Source organism: Rhyacophila brunnea, unplaced genomic scaffold (assembly GCF_057557595.1).
Source record: "Rhyacophila brunnea isolate RB1 unplaced genomic scaffold, BYU_Rbru_1.0 scaffold_11, whole genome shotgun sequence".
Taxonomy (NCBI): Eukaryota; Metazoa; Arthropoda; class Insecta; order Trichoptera; family Rhyacophilidae; genus Rhyacophila; species Rhyacophila brunnea.
Window position 1 is genome coordinate 36,406,653 of NW_028232763.1, and position 16,524 is coordinate 36,423,176.

A 16,524-nucleotide genomic window follows, 5' to 3' on the forward strand; every position below is an offset into this window, starting at 1 on the left:
AACTAAATCCAACTCATTTTTATTTCGTTTGCTGTTAACCCTTTTATATTAAAATGTTTAATAACAGCTCTAAACTCAATTTTCTCCATTTTCCACAAGCAAATTTTTTTTTTAAATGTACGAGAAACACACAACAACCCGACCAATCTGATTGAAACTTCGCAGCATACTGAATCGGTAGTGCCGCTGCATGAAAACAAACCGCTTACAGTACTAGTCGCGCCACCTGTCGGCTTTTCTAAGGACTTATTGACCCACCCTCGTACCTACTCAGTTTGTGAGAAATACGCATCTTATTAAAATGTTGTTATAATTTAATAATTGTTGTAACTATATCGAGGCCCATTTTTAAATTTCCTGACGAATCAATTGCGTCAGCTGCGTCAAACAAAATTGCCGCTGCATGTACCTATCTACCTACTTACAATCCTTATTATAATATGTAGGTACTATTATACAGCTGTTGCATCTGGCGGACACAGAATTTAAGTTTTTACAGTATCAATTAACGATATTCCGCGGTCAATGAAATATATGATAATTACATGATAAAAAGAACTTTTTATATACGACGTTTTTAAATTTTCTGTTGAATCTTATAAACTAGACTTGACTAGTTCAAACGATAAAAAATGTACTTGATAGAAATACTGAATAATGAAATGTCACTTCATATTGATTTCCATAGTAACGCACGTATATATTATTTATTTATTTATTTATTTATTTAATAATTTAGTTGCTAGGACCCCCTATTAACCAATAATGGTATCGAAATAACTTTTCATACAAAAAATTATTAACTAAAAATGAATTCAATTCTACTTAAAGATGGCTAAAAGTATTTAAAAAAATGCATTGGCATCGTGTTCTGATATATTCTAAAAGTTTCAAATGTCTAGCTAGTTGGGAAGTTAGTAAGTTAGTTAAAAATCGATTGCAAGATTTGTACCGGACAAATAAGAATACGAGCTAAGAAGAATGTTGTAAAAAATGAAGTTTTTACTAGATGAATGAGTACATTCTTTGAAGGATCTATCTATAGAGAAGAATTAAATGATTCTTATGTAGGTAGGCAACCTACATAATTAGAAGACATTTCGCAAACAAGTGTCTTGGAAAGATCGGTGCCAAAATAATTGGAGAAGTGATTAGTCTTTAATTGAAAAATGGGAACGCAACATTGCGAATTTTATCGATTCTTTACTTAAACGGTTCGATTAGCTACAATTTTATTATTGGCAAACAATTTTTAATAGTCGAATCAATAAACCACCAATTACTCGTTTAAAAACATTTGTTCTATATTTTGTAGTCTGTATTATACCTACAACCACATACAAATATAATATCTAGGTACAGATGGGAATAAGATTTCATATTTTACGATTATATAAGTAGCTACATTATTGTCTACCTACATCTACAACCTGCATGTGTTTCGCGATAACTTTTTCAAGATATTTCTAGTCCATGATTAGTACACCACAATCATCTCTGGTTCTTTCGCTCATTATCCAAGACTTATTATTGTGATTTTACAATGATATGAAATGACATTTTTTAGTAAATGAACACCTACCACATTGTTGCAGTTTAGCCTGTACGATACGATTTACCAGCCACCAAATGTGCCAACAGTGCTTATGCCCTATAATAGCAAAATACTTGTGGTGCAAGGGTTCGTATGCTGAAAAGCCTCACTTCATTTGATTTTGGAATTTTCCGAAGAAGTGGGCGCCTCCTGCGCTATAATAAATATCGCCACTACAAAACTCAATCATTCATTCTTTAGGTATATAGATTACATTGGGGAAGTGGCGGAGATATGATAAATTATTACTTCAAAGTATGGTAAAAATTGAGTCCACATGGATCTTCATAGAATAGAATTAGTCTTCCAAACAGACGTTCATCTTTTTTTTATTGTGTTAACTGTCAATTCGTAGTGGAAATGCATAGATTAATTTAATTTAATAAAACGAAAAAAAAATATCGTACTTATTCCACTTCTATTTAAAATCCTTACCGGTTTCGTCCGCATGGTCGATGGATAATGTTTGGTTTAAGTGTCCTTTTAATGGCGTATTAATTATGAAATATTAATATGCAATTTAATTCATTTTATTGAATAAGTGTTATTGTGATAATATTATATTGTAATAGAATAGTTCAATGTAGGTATGTACTGATTGATTGTATTTGAATTTGTTATTATTCTTTAATTTCTTTTATTTTGTTAACTGTCAATTCATGGTGGAACTGCATTGTATTGTTGTTTTTATTTAATAAAACGCAATTTTTTTGTAGTACTTATTCCACTTTTAATCAATATATTAGGACCGGTTTCGTCCGCCTCAGAGGCACATTTAAAAAAATTGAAAATGTCCCTCTGAGGCGAAAGAAACCGGTTCTAATATATTGATTAAAGGTGGAATAAGTAAGACTACAAAAAAATGCGTTTTATTAAATAAAAACAACAATTCTATTCTTTATTTCGTTAATATTCTTTAGTTGAAAATGTCCCTCTGAGCGGACGAAACCGGTCCAGGTATTAAATAAAAATGGAATAAGTAGGTACCTACGATAAAAAATTCGTTTTATTAAATTAAATTAACAAGACGTTCATCTGGTGTTTTTTATCCATTCACTCACTCTATTTTAGGTACCTAGGTATATGCTCCATCTTCATAATGCATAAGTATATTATTATAGTTATATAGGTACCTACTCCATTTTATAACAATACTGCATACCTACATGGTATTATGTGGAACTCGCGGACGGAGATGTCAAAACTCAAAACCAAAAGAATGTGTAGGTTCCTACATACGAAACTTGTCACAAGTTAACGTAAAAAATAAGAAAATGCGCACAATATTAAACGATACATAATCTTGTTGTTTAAATAATAATGTCTTTAAATAGTTCCACAGACATGAGTGTTTGTTCATTCATTCATTGCTCTTCCATAAAATCAGTAAGTAGCGTAGGAAGCTGTGCTCGCCGAGCCAATTTAAGCTAAATGTCTTAGATCAAATGTCATGGGGACAGTTCACTTCTGTGTCAATTATCAATCCTACACGGGGACTTTGTTATGCTCAGAAGTACTTCACGTTGCTACTGTTTTTGCTAAGTAAAAATATGAGTTGTACATACCACCTACGGTTTATTCAGAGAACTTTGAAAAACATTATGGTTAATAAACCATTTCATTTATTTAACGAATAATTCACAAGATTTGAGAATGTAACATTACATATCCTATTGAACATACATAACTTGAAAACACCTCAGTTATAATACCCTATATACGATGCTCGACAGATGCTCCGTATACGGGTCTAGGACAATTTGGCGCAGGGACAACTGGATGCCACGCAATTAAAAAATAAATAGACGTTAGGTACTTATACCTACGTAGTTTAAAAAAAATATTTAATACTATTATTTATACTTAAATTATTATATTATGATTTAATAGTTGGTGAGAATTTAAATATACACACAAAAATAATGATTTAATTGTGCATATAAGTTCTAATGAAAAAAGAGTTTTTTTTTTATTTAAAGCCTAAGGCATGGTAATTTTCAATCCGCAATAAAAAAACATTATCTTAAGAAAAAAATAATTAAAACTACTAATCAGTAGATAGAAATGGATTAAAATTCATCATCTACGTTCTGTTTACGTGTCTACGACAGTGCGGCGTCCAATTGTCCTGGCATCCAGTTGTCCCATTCCCTCCGTATACCGACTGGTAATTATTATTCCTTGATTTAAAAAACAAAAATTTCAAGCATTTCATGTAGGATCTACTGATTTAAATTATCGCAATTAGGTATGAGGCTCATAGCTTAATTGGTTAAAGAATATTGGCGCGATACCAGTGAATATAGGTACGGGTTAAAACTCCGTCGAGCATCGTATTTTTTCAAATGTGTTTTTTTCTAGTGGGTATTCACGCCTCGATGTTCGCTCTCCGATTGACAGCGAGTCCAAAATTTCGTCTCGCCTATAGTTGAAAATTATTTGCCGTTTCACTGAAGTATCTTAAGGCTATTCTAGGGTTACGGTTACATCTAAATCTCAGATGGCACATTTTACATATACAAAACCGCGTGACATAATATAAAATCACAATACTGGATACATTACAATTAGGGAATCCAATCCCGAGCCAAAATTCTGATCCTGGGATTTCGGGATTACAATTTGACAATCCCGGGATCCCGGGACTGGTCCCAGGATTGGCATTTTTTTAGATTGTTAATATATTTTTTTTATATTCACAAATAACATTGATAAAATCGGTCAAAAATAAATCTAGTAATTATAATTTATACTATTTAAGACATTTATTGTTAATATTGTATATCTACATTCAATCTTGGAAATACATATGTGTAATGAAGTAAATAATATTGTAATATAAATAATAATGTGAATTTAATATGAGATTGCTGTTTCTGATAGTAAAAGCTTAATGAATGGATTAGCGAGATTTAAAATAGTAAAGCAAATAATCATGTACTTATGACCTTTCCGCTTTATAAATCTAATTAGTCAGCCAAATATGAAACTGCCGTAAAACGTATGAGATCATGGTGGAATTACTTTGTTAAAAATGCGAAGCATTGTTTTTTTCAATCTTTCCCATTTTTAATAATTTATGTGAAAAAATAAGATGAATCGGCAACTTACACATGGGTATAAATCAAACTTCATTCAAACTCAGTTTATTTCTAATGTAGTAATTTTTTATTATAAGTATTTTTTCTGTTATATTTTTGCTTTTATTTTATGTTCCATAAAAATTGACAAAAAAATCAATCCCGAAATCCCGGGATTATGTTTATCAATCCCGGGATTCATAGGTATATGAAAATATTTATACCTACCCACGGATATCAAATTCGTTTCGTAGATTCTCGACACCCCACACCGGCCTACACCCCACCCCATCACACTACCACAAAGTTTTGTCGTTACGTGTGGTAGACTTTTTTTTAAGCTTCAATAATTAAAATTAATAATGAACATGAATATTGATAGATTATATTATTAGCACCTGTACACGTGCATGGATTTACTTGCAGCGATAGTGTCTATTCTAAACTATCGCGATAGTAGAGTTGCTTCTTCATAACTTTGCACTCCCGGGTCTATGATGCAAATTATGTACTTAATATACTCTAAAAATATTTTTTTACATGTAGGTACCTAAATCTATTTATTTTCTTATTACTAAATTTATTAATACAAGTGAATACCTATCATTTGATTTAATTTTATGCGAGATAATTAGGAAAAGCGTCGAATCAGTGTAGTAAAAAGTGCAAAAAAAGTGCAAAGTTATAAAACGTATAGGTACTTTAACTGTTTTCACGTAAAAGTGCTGATTGTCGCAAATCTCATTCTTCAAGAGTAAGCGAGACGCGATGTGTTCATTTTATAGTACCTATCTTCTATTTGACAGGTTGTTAAAATCGGTTAACCTGAAAATGAGTCTGCGTGCCGTAGTGCCGTTTTTTTATCGGCAGGTTTGCCACTATCGTTCTACTACGCAGGCGCAGATATCGAACATTTCCGCGTGAAAACCTTTTTGATTCATGCATGCAATCTTGCAACTTGCATGGTAATACATGTTCACATGTGCATTTTCTTATGGCCACGATAATACGCACTGTCAGCAGTAAATCCATGCACGTGTAAATGGGGTAAATAATATTATTATCATTATGTGACCAACAAAATGGAATTTCCGTTTCCTCACAACGAATAACGACAATTACGTGCAACACCACTTTATGTTATAATTATTATACCGACTTACTAAATATGTATTGTTGGGATATGTGATATCATTTCATAACATATCTTAAGAATTTAAAATACTTACATTTCCAACGAAAACCTCTATTTTATTAGTAGGTAGGTATTATTCATTGAGAGTCCATTGCGCTACAAAATTATATAAAATTCATAGGTAGGTATTAGGTGTTATGAATGGGTAGGTACATAAATATTCATTCGTGCAGATAGTTAATATAAATTTATTATAGTAGAATTTTACAGTCACTATTTCAAAAAAATATTTAATTATATTACATAATATAAAAAATAATAACATTTAATTAGTATTCACATAGGACTTATGTAATGTAGCTAGTGTTGATTGTTTTATCATTCTTAATTGCAATACCTATCAATAGATTAGTGGTTACATTTAACATTAATGAAATTAGTTTAAATGAACATTGTAATTATGGATAACTAATTGAATCGTAGATACTTTTAATAATATTTTTTGGTAATAAAAGAATAAAAAAAATTCAGAGTAACCTGTAAAATCCCACACACTAATAAACTATGGGAAGGTCAGTATGTACCTACCTAACAACTACTTTCTATAATAAAGAATATAATGAAATTAAGCCAACAATAATTATTATTGTAATCTACATCCAGTTTACATGTTGATGTGGAATAATAGAAATCTTTACTTAATTTTATTATTGTTTGATAGATAGATTCCTACTTATAGCAAGATATTGATCGAAAAGTAGGTATAATATATCCAAAAAGGCCGATTTAATATTAAAATATATTTAATATCATCAATCCAATATTTTTCAATACTTAACATAGGTAGGTATTTCAAACCACAACTGAAAAAAACTGTGCGGATAGGTTTTTTTTATTCAATAATGAATACACACAACGTAAGATTATGACGTAAAAACGATAGAAAATACGTTATGAAAATATATCTTATGCTTATAGATTATTTTTACATATTTTAATAACCCTACAATATTTGCATTTTAACAAAAATTGTCTGGTTTTTTTATAAAACATTTATTATTATTAAATTTCGTATGGGTACATTAGTTCAAAATACACCTTGCTGACTACATATCAGCCAAAACATGTGATGTAGAAACCTTTTATTTGTCAACTTCAAAAAATAAAGATGGCTTTGGGCTTCAAATCATTTTCTATTATTAAATTTAATTAGAGACAATATTGCAGATAATAAACACAAGTATCAATAAACCTAAGTGCTAAATTGTTATTTTATATGAGTTATTGTTACGTATATTGTAGGTACTATACTTAATATGTACCTATAAGTATACTACTATAAGTACATAATAATGATATATATATTTTTAAAAAAAAACGGTACTGTTCGGTTATACGGAATACAACGGAAAACGCATTTTGAATATAGCCGATAAACTGGATCATTTGTTAGTTTGGGTTAGTTCAGGTTAGGTTAGGTTAACCTTACAAATAATTCAGTTTATCGGCTATTTTCAAAATGTGTTTTCCGCTATAGGTATTCCGTATAACCGAACAGTACCAAAAAATGTATAAAATCAAAAACTCTAAGCTCTCTTGCAAGAGACACCTTTTAGTGGACCGCTACAAAGCAATAAAAATAGTAGCAAATACTTAAAAATGTCTTAGCCAATCATACGAGAATAAAGAGGGCAAAATAAAAGCAATAGGTAGGTACCTACCTAAGACGAAAATGAAAACAAAGTGAGATTTGTTTATATGATAACCAATTAGACAATTTATGATTGAAATGGACAAAGAAGAATTAGATGGAAGATATGGTAGAAGAAAAGAATTATTTACAATTTATTGACGAAAAAGTGGGACCACTTTACAGATTACTTTAATTCTGAAATAATATTACCTATGTATCAAAGAAAACAATATTAGGTTCATATTGTAGAGTTGTTTATTAGTATCTATCAATATTAATAAAACTGTAAACTATGATTCTCATGCGAAAGGTCCCTGTCAAATTAAAAGTTAGATATTATTTAATTTGGTTAGTGTTTGAATAACCTTTGTCAACATTAAGTTAAAGATTAGCCCTTTTTTCAGTAATGACTGTTACCAGTATGTCGTAAAAACCGTAATAAAATAATTTTATCCAGGTGGAAAAAACCTACCCACCTGACTATTTACAAAATATCTTTAATGGTTATTCAAATTACATTTGTATTAATATTTGCAATAAGTAGGTATCCTATACACATAGCTACATACCTACTAGCTAAGTCATAAAGAAGTATCTATTATCTACGTACGTTAGGTACCTAGGTAGGTAGGTATATGAAATAGTTTGAAATCAAATTAAATTATAATAAAAAGTAATAGTTTGATATTGAACTGAGCCACAAGTTGACGTGCTAGTAAAATATTTAGGAAGGTACGAGTACCTACAGTAAATTTAAAAAAATGATTCAAAACTCAAAACTAGTCATCTCCCTTATATTGTCATAATTAAATTACTAAGGTAGGTAATTATCGTTGTCCAATCTTCCATAACTAGATTTTTAGGCACACTATCTACCATCGGCGAAGGGTGGAGGCAGGCTGTTAGGATCCGCACATAACTAAACTTTATCAGTCATACGTAGGTATTTATTTTCATTGGACTAAGATTACAATATGCGGATAGTGTTGGTAAATTAAAAAAAAAATAAACCCTACGTAACCAAACCATAATACCTAGTTTAGAAACATATGCTACTTAAATATTTATTTAATATCTCAGTCCTGTCTATCACATCTCAATACCACACAACATTTATTATTTCAACTGCAAAGATTGAATTAGTTGCAAAACCCTGAATGGGTAGATAGATAATAGATATATGTAGTAAATAATAAGGAGGTAGGTAGGCATATATCATGATTTTTATTCAATGGATCCCTATAAGCAAGTCGTCGCGCGCCGCTGGTAGGTACCAGTTGCGAAGGGTGGAGGTAGGCTGTTAAGATCCGCCATAAATAGTGCACATTAAACTTTGTGGGTCATACGTAGTTTTTTCATTGAAATAAGACTACAATTTATGATGATAGATAGATAGATGATGTTGGTTAATTTTTAAAATTCAATTAAACCGTGCGAAAACCAAGCCATAATAGGTAGGAAGGTACCTAGGTATATAATAATCAAAAAATACTCGTCTATCTATAAAATATCTAAAATTATGCGATTAAATCATACACCACTTTGGATATATTATAGAAAGAATAATATTTTTATCTATTATAGTTTGGTTTAGGCAGGGCTTCGTGAATTAATAAAATGAATCAACAATATTTGTATTGTATTCTTAATCCAACAAAAACAAATAAGTTTTATTGAAAAAGTGTGCACAATTTTGTCGTATCGCCCAAAGTATACTAAAACTCTTATGGTTTGGTTTAGGCAGGGTTTAATTGATTTTTTAAAACTAACTAACAACATCTGTACACTGTAGACTTAGTTCAATAAAAACAAATACGTATGACTAACAAAGTTTAATGTGCACTATGAAGATATTATTTATCAAATCAAATCAAATTCAAATCGTTCACATGACATAAAATAAGTGTTAACAATTTTTAAAATAAAAATACAGAGTAATGTGACTTGATAATACAATAAGTAATAAAATAAGAAATTATGGCGGATCTTAACAGCCTACCTCCACCATTCGCTACTGGTAGGTACCTAACTAAAATATTTACCAATACCTAAGTAGTTTTGCCTTTATTTTCATTTTACTAAAACTTTGGAGTCTTACCCTACTTTCAAGAAATTTGTAATAATGAACTCAATGAATATTTGAATAGATCTGGTGTTTTCATGACTAACAAAGTTTCTTATGAAAAGCTTTGTACCTACTGAAGATAAACATAAACAGCGGATTAACATAAAAATAACTGTTTTGCAAATCTCAGAAGGAGTATTTTATGATTTATTATTTTATTGCTTTGGCTGTTTTTACGATTTAATTCCTGCCACAAAAATGTAAACAGTAATCACCATCACTTAAAATAAAAGGTAGTTTGGATTAACCATGCCAGTTAAACCCTTTTAAACAAAACTACTCCTGAGAAAATAAAATTCTGTCAAACTAAATCCTAATGTATCTAGGTACCTACTGGGATTTTAGTATTCAAAGTGTCATAACAAAACAATGTCTGGCTATACATTGCGGTTATACGCACAGAAAATAATATGATAACATTATCCTTGATGTAGGTACCTAGATTTTAGTGCAAGGAGTAGACTGTAGTATGATCCAAGATGATTGACTTATGGATTTGAAATAACCATAGAATTGAATAAATACATTCCCCAATAACGATTTATCTTGCCTCAACAAATCATAATAAATAAAAAAATGTTATTCTACCTATGAAATATCCTAAAAATGGCATAATTTTAGATATTTTATAGATATGCGAATATTAGCTATAACTATATTCTATTAGGTATCTACCTCCCTACGTCTTGGTTTAAGCAGGGTTTAATTGAATTTTAAAAATTAACAAACACTATCTACCAATCTACCTCATGGCCCCCACATCTTAAAACAGGCCCCCCCAACCAGGATCTTTGGCGGCCCCCCTACCTATCGCTAAGTTTAATAGCATGTGTGATGCACAGCATAAGCGTTTTCAAAATTGTGTTCGAGGTAAAAGTAAGGGCCTTCAGTTTATTTTAAGCGATTTTTTGTAGTTTTAATACTTTTAATACATCTACTTGAATTATGGAGTTCAAATATGCAATCAATTGAATTGAATTATGCAATCAAAAATTGCATCTTACATTCTAAATGTTATTAACCCCGTCGTGAAATAGCCCCGTAGGCGACTTTTTTACTATTGCAGCATTGTGATGTGTGTTTATCTCACATATCCGATTGACCCGGCACGCCGGGCCCCTAGGCTAGAGCCCTGTCAGACCCCCCCTTGTGGGGGCCATGATCTACCTACATAGGTATTGCAGTCTTAGTTCAATGAAAACAAATACCTACGTTTCACTGATTAGGTTTAGTGTGCACTGTTTATGTCAGTTATTAACAGCCTACCTACACCCTTCGCCACTAGTACATTACCAACTAATTATTCCGCGGCATACCTACTTCAATATCTAAACTTTAGAGTCAACATAATTTTGATTTTCCTAACGATTTTTTGCAAATGGTAAGCATATTTAAATAAACTTAACTTTGTCGGTAGGTATGTCTTTACCTACATATTTACATTTCCTATGCAATGTTTATAATCACATGCATCCGAAAACTTTGGTATTTATAGCATAGGTAATTTTTCTTCAAATGGCAGTGATACGTTGATAATTATTATTATTCAGTGTCTTCATTTCCCCTTTTGCAAAAAAAAAATAATATACCTACCTACCTACGTATAAGTACTTTACTTATATATATACGTCAGAAAATCTCTCATCTGCGAAGCCATGGGTCGTGGGTTCAATCTTCCAACTATATAGAGCTATTAGATAAAATATCTATTAAAAAAGGACTAAGTAGGTATATGGGATTCGAGCTTACACCATATAGGTATGTCGGTATTTTCTATAAAAATAATATTACACTCGCAATTACACATTGTGTACCTAAGTGTCTCCGTAATATATAGGTACAGTACTTAGCTAGATATTTAATTTAAAAAAAATATATGGTTAAGTTAATAGATATTTAAATTTTTCAAATTACTCAGGTGCATTCTCTGGTATGGGTAGGTAGGTAGGTATCTTCGTACATATCTACATGTTAATTATTACTCATTTAGATATTTTATAGAATACCGATTACCACTCAACACTTGGTAGTCAGTGTCTATGAATATGTAGAAACTTACCTACCTAGTCCATTCATTATAAAAAATACAGTGATTTGGTACCTAGCTAATTTAGCATAAATGCTTTTGCAGGAAGCTAATCTCGACTTAACGTTGTAAAACTAATGGTTGTTTAGCAAATTGTAGGAAAATAGATTTATATTTGAACATTTTAATATTTACCTACCTGAAAGTTTATAATTTTTTACACGGAATTTAAATAAGTAAGGTATCTAATTATCTACCTAGTAGTTAAAACGTGGGTAGGTAATACATTTTGCATTTATTTTACTGTTTGATATTCAAATATATTTTTGAATGAGCCGTTAAAATAGAGAGAAAAAAACTGGGGGCTAGGGTAGTTTCCTACATATAAATACCTATGTAAAAAAGTATACCAACTTCAATTTTATGCAATAATCAACTTATTGCATAGGATAGTAAATAAATATATGTACCTATGTGGGGTGGTATACGTAATTAGAATATTCTATATTTATACCTACTCATTATTAAATTAGTTAGGTAATAACTTGCACAAATACCTAATAATTAATAATCACTGAGTGCATTTTCACCTAAAATGATTAGGTAATAATACTTAGTTATGACATAGGTAGGTACTATCTTCAGGGTTTAATTTTTGAAATAACTATTAAAATATTATAGTAGGTACCTACCTACCTATCTACTTACTTACTTATGTAATTATAACATAATCCTAGAAGTTAGGTACACTTTAAGAATAGTGGTATTTGAACTCATACATTACACTTTTCGAGTGTTTTTTTAATGAAAAGAAAAAATACAATATTGTCAAATCCTGTGTAGGTATATATTATATTATTTATAACTACCTATAACCTACATAGGTACGTAGGTAGGTACTATACATAACTATTCAGTAGTGACTATACAATTATCTACTTAAATTCTTCTGACTGTCAATTATTCTTGGTGGAAAACTACTTAGGTAAATAAAATATATGTAGGTAGATATCTAATTACTGACATAACTAGAATTTCCTTTGATCTGTTAGCAGCAGCATTGGTTACATTCACAATTATTTTGGCAGCTCTCATATTAAACGTGCATTAGGTACCTACGTAGGTACCTACCTAAATTTAATTCATAATACCGTCAAATGTCAGAGTTCAATATTAGGTATGTTTTAATTTAAGATTTAAGGGATGTATACACAGTACCTACCTACGCTAGGATAGGTAGGCCATTACAAACTAAGATGACAACAATATTTTTGTATAGTAAATGAATAATAGGACATACCCACCTGGTTAATCTTAAGTACTAAAATCTTACTTTATAAATTTATTATTATGTAGGTATGTTAGTACTAGGTACATAATCTACTGCAACTTGTTAACATATTTCGATACTTAGGTATTTCCTGCGCTAAAAAAACGTCACGTTTTTGTTATCTACCTAGGTATTTTAGATAAGTTGGTAGGTAAGCAGGTGATACGGATTGTTTTTTTACCGCTAGATACCACGACATTTGTGTTAAATTAGCTCAAAAGAAATCCAACAATGTTAAGATTAATCTAAAATATTTATCGTCCGTCCAAGTTCGATTCACAATAGATATCTAAAGAATAGTGAAGTTATATTCGACGTATTCAGTAGATACCTATTTAATTGAGATATCCGACCGGACAATGTTGTTGGTTGTTATCAAACAGAAAAAAATACCGCCGTCCATTATTCACTAATAGTGAGCTTTTAAAATACCTCCGCGGGTCTCTTTCACGTCCATTTCGGTAAAAGCAATTCACGGACGGTGGACATTCATGGACAAGAGAGAAGTATTTCAATAAAAAGAAATCTGCCAGTCAAACGCGAAGATAAAAATCTCCAACTCGTCGAAATGGCTGCAGATGAAAATAAAAACACGAGCCGCGGCGAAGGGTTCGGCAAAAGCGCAGGTGTTTCCGAGTACGACGATAGGAAGGAGGCTGCACTTGAGGCGGAGCTTTGGTCTGCTTTAGAAGGTGGGGTGGGAAAATTCAGCGCTCCCTCCACTCGAAAAACAGCCAAATAGGCGGAGCTTCGCTGCGCTATATAACCCCCGCCACGACGCCCTCCTGTTAGTCGTCGACAGACAACAAGTTTGAACGGTCTTATAAATCGCTAAGCTTTCAACGAATAATCCAGTTTAATATTTCAAACGTGACATATTATTTTTAAAGACTTTTACGTATGTATGTGAAGTGACTTTTTGTGTTATCTATTTTATGGAAAATAGATTAATTTATTTCTAAAGACAGTTCACACCGTGATACGATGGTGAATATAGAAAATACGCCAGTTAATATTTATCCTATAATGGCCAGAGCACCACTGAAGTCGAGCTTCAGCATCAGCTCTCTGCTGCTGAAGGGGTCGGAGCCGCCGTCTCCGGTCAGATCTCCTCCGCCGTCGCCTCAGCCATCGGAGAGAGACTATTCCGATTCGGATTCCGAGTTGGACGTGACCGGGACTCCGCCGCCGCTGGACTGCTCGACCGGCGCGCCGTCGGCTTCCGATGGCTCGGAAGAGCCGAAGAAAACCGGCAACGAGAAACCCGCCTACAGCTACAACGCCCTCATAATGATGGCCATCCGCCAGAGCCCAGAAAAGCGATTGACTTTAAACGGAATCTACGAATACATTATGCGAAATTTTCCGTATTATCGCGAAAACAAGCAGGGCTGGCAAAATTCGATCAGACATAATCTCAGTTTGAACAAGTGTTTTGTAAAAGTTCCCCGTCATTACGATGATCCCGGAAAGGGTAATTATTGGATGTTGGATTCTTCCGCTGAAGACGTGTTCATCGGAGGCACCACCGGAAAGTTGAGGAGGCGCTCGTCTGCCGCGGGTCGCGCCAGGCTGGCCGCTTTCAAGAGAAGCGCGCTATTGGCCGCCGGAGCGCACGCGCTCTACCCACCCCCTGGCCCTTACGCACATCTTGTCGGCTTATACCCGAATCCTGCACTCCTCGCATCAGTTTATCAACGATACGGCCCGTATGGACCTGGATTGGCGTTGCCGAAGAATGGACCGATGCCTACACCTCCGTTCGGTCTCGATCGCTTGTATCCCGGGCCTTCGATGACCGGTGGATTACCTCTGCATCCGAGTTTCATGAGAGGTTTCCCCGCAGGCCTTCCGCCCATGTCGCAGGCCAGTTCCGCATCCCTAGCGAACTCGCCGTACGCCGCACAATTCTACCAAAGGCTCCAGAGTTTAGGCGCCGGTTTGACCGGCAACCTTCCACCGTCGGGAAGTCGAGGAGGCAGCAGCCCTAGCAGTCCTGAACCTCCGTCCGCCCTCTACAAACCCGTCACCGTTTTGTCCAGGGAGACGTGATAGTTTTAACCGCTGGACTTTGGCCAAAGTGATATGTTGCAATAAACTTTTCGTTGTGCTGACTGACTGTATGTACCTACTTTTGTTTATGATTGATTTATCCATGTTCGATCTCATGAATGATACCTAGATTAATTTTTAAATGCTTTGCAGTGGAGTATTAGTGCTCCACTGTATTTAGGACAGAATTATTCAGTGACTTTAATTTTAATTTTCTATTTTTTTTTGTAAGACAGAAGCATTCAGTGAAACTAATTATAATAATATACCTATCTAGCTATGTAATTTAACTATTTATATCCAAGACAGAAGTATTCAGTGATTTATATTATAATTTTCTAATTTTGCTGGCCAGAATTTCCTAGACAGAAGTATGCAGTGACTTAAATTATAATTTTTCATTAAGTAAGACAGAAGTATTCAGTGATTTAAAATGTATTTTTTTTCAATCTGTTATTGATTAAATTTATCTCCTTTCCGTTTTTATTTCGTCCCTATTTCATGTTTCTTACAAATGCTTTGTTTTTTTTTTTTGCGACACATGTTTAATTTTTAGCATTCCAATAATTATTATATTGTAGGTATTATAATTGCGTGTATATTGTTGTAAATATGATTTTGTACCAAAATGTATATAGAATAGAAAATATTTTATTTAATTGGACGACATGTCCATGCTTATTTAAAAGATGATGAAAATATAGAAAATATTATTAAACTTATTTATCGTTTTCATTACTACTGTTCCTTCATTACACACAGATACCTAAATTAGGTACCTACCTATTATATACTAAAACACATGGACGCAAATACAAGATTACATACTCTTGTTAATTTAACATTTTTATTTGACTTCAGAACAATCTTTTTATCACACCTATATTGATGATCCTACCTATAGAAAAGGATTCTGTATATGACTAAAGCAGTTTGTCTTCTGTACATCAGTACCAATATGATAATTTTACAACTTATTAATTTAAAATAAGAAGGGTAAAAATGTTTTGTAACTGGAAACTTAATCAAAGAATGAAGCAATTATCTTATCGAAAGCTCAGAAATTGCAGCAATCTAATATTATTTGTAGGTATATCGTCTATAATCTATGACTTATGTATACCTACCTACTTAGGAACTTAATTATTATGATGGTACGTAGGTACATACTTCCCTACTCGTTTGAGCACTCCATTTGATGGTTTAAGTATAGTAGGATTTTAATGCCTAGTTAACTTCAATTATTTGCTAATATTTAAAAGTAAAGTAAAATTATTATCAGTATTTTTATATTTCATAAATATATACATAGTACCTACAAAGTTATTCGACTTCTACGTAAAGCCATATTATCTGCTTATCATATAGTAAGATATTATAATAAATAATTTTTCAATAAATGATGTACCTACCTACCTAGAAGTGACGAGGGGTGGAGGTAGGCTGTTAAGATTCGCACATACATAGTGCACATTACACTTTGATAGTC

At 32.4% G+C, this 16,524-nt stretch overlaps 1 protein-coding gene across 1 annotated transcript; it reads left to right on the top strand.

Annotated features, from left to right (window-relative positions):
* The first annotated feature begins 13,776 nt into the window (after nt 1-13,776).
* On the top strand, nt 13,777-15,751 carry LOC147078694 (fork head domain transcription factor slp1-like). Its single transcript, XM_085960378.1, has one exon. It carries the CDS (start codon nt 13,968-13,970, stop codon nt 15,033-15,035), a length of 1,068 nt encoding a protein of 355 aa, XP_085816504.1. The 5' UTR covers nt 13,777-13,967; the 3' UTR covers nt 15,036-15,751.
* Nucleotides 15,752-16,524: the final 773 nt, after the last annotated feature.

Bases quoted from the DNA above. Each gene is read 5' to 3' on its own strand.
- LOC147078694 (XM_085960378.1), top strand. From the start codon at position 13,968: ATGGTGAATATAGAAAATACGCCAGTTAATATTTATCCTATAATGGCC.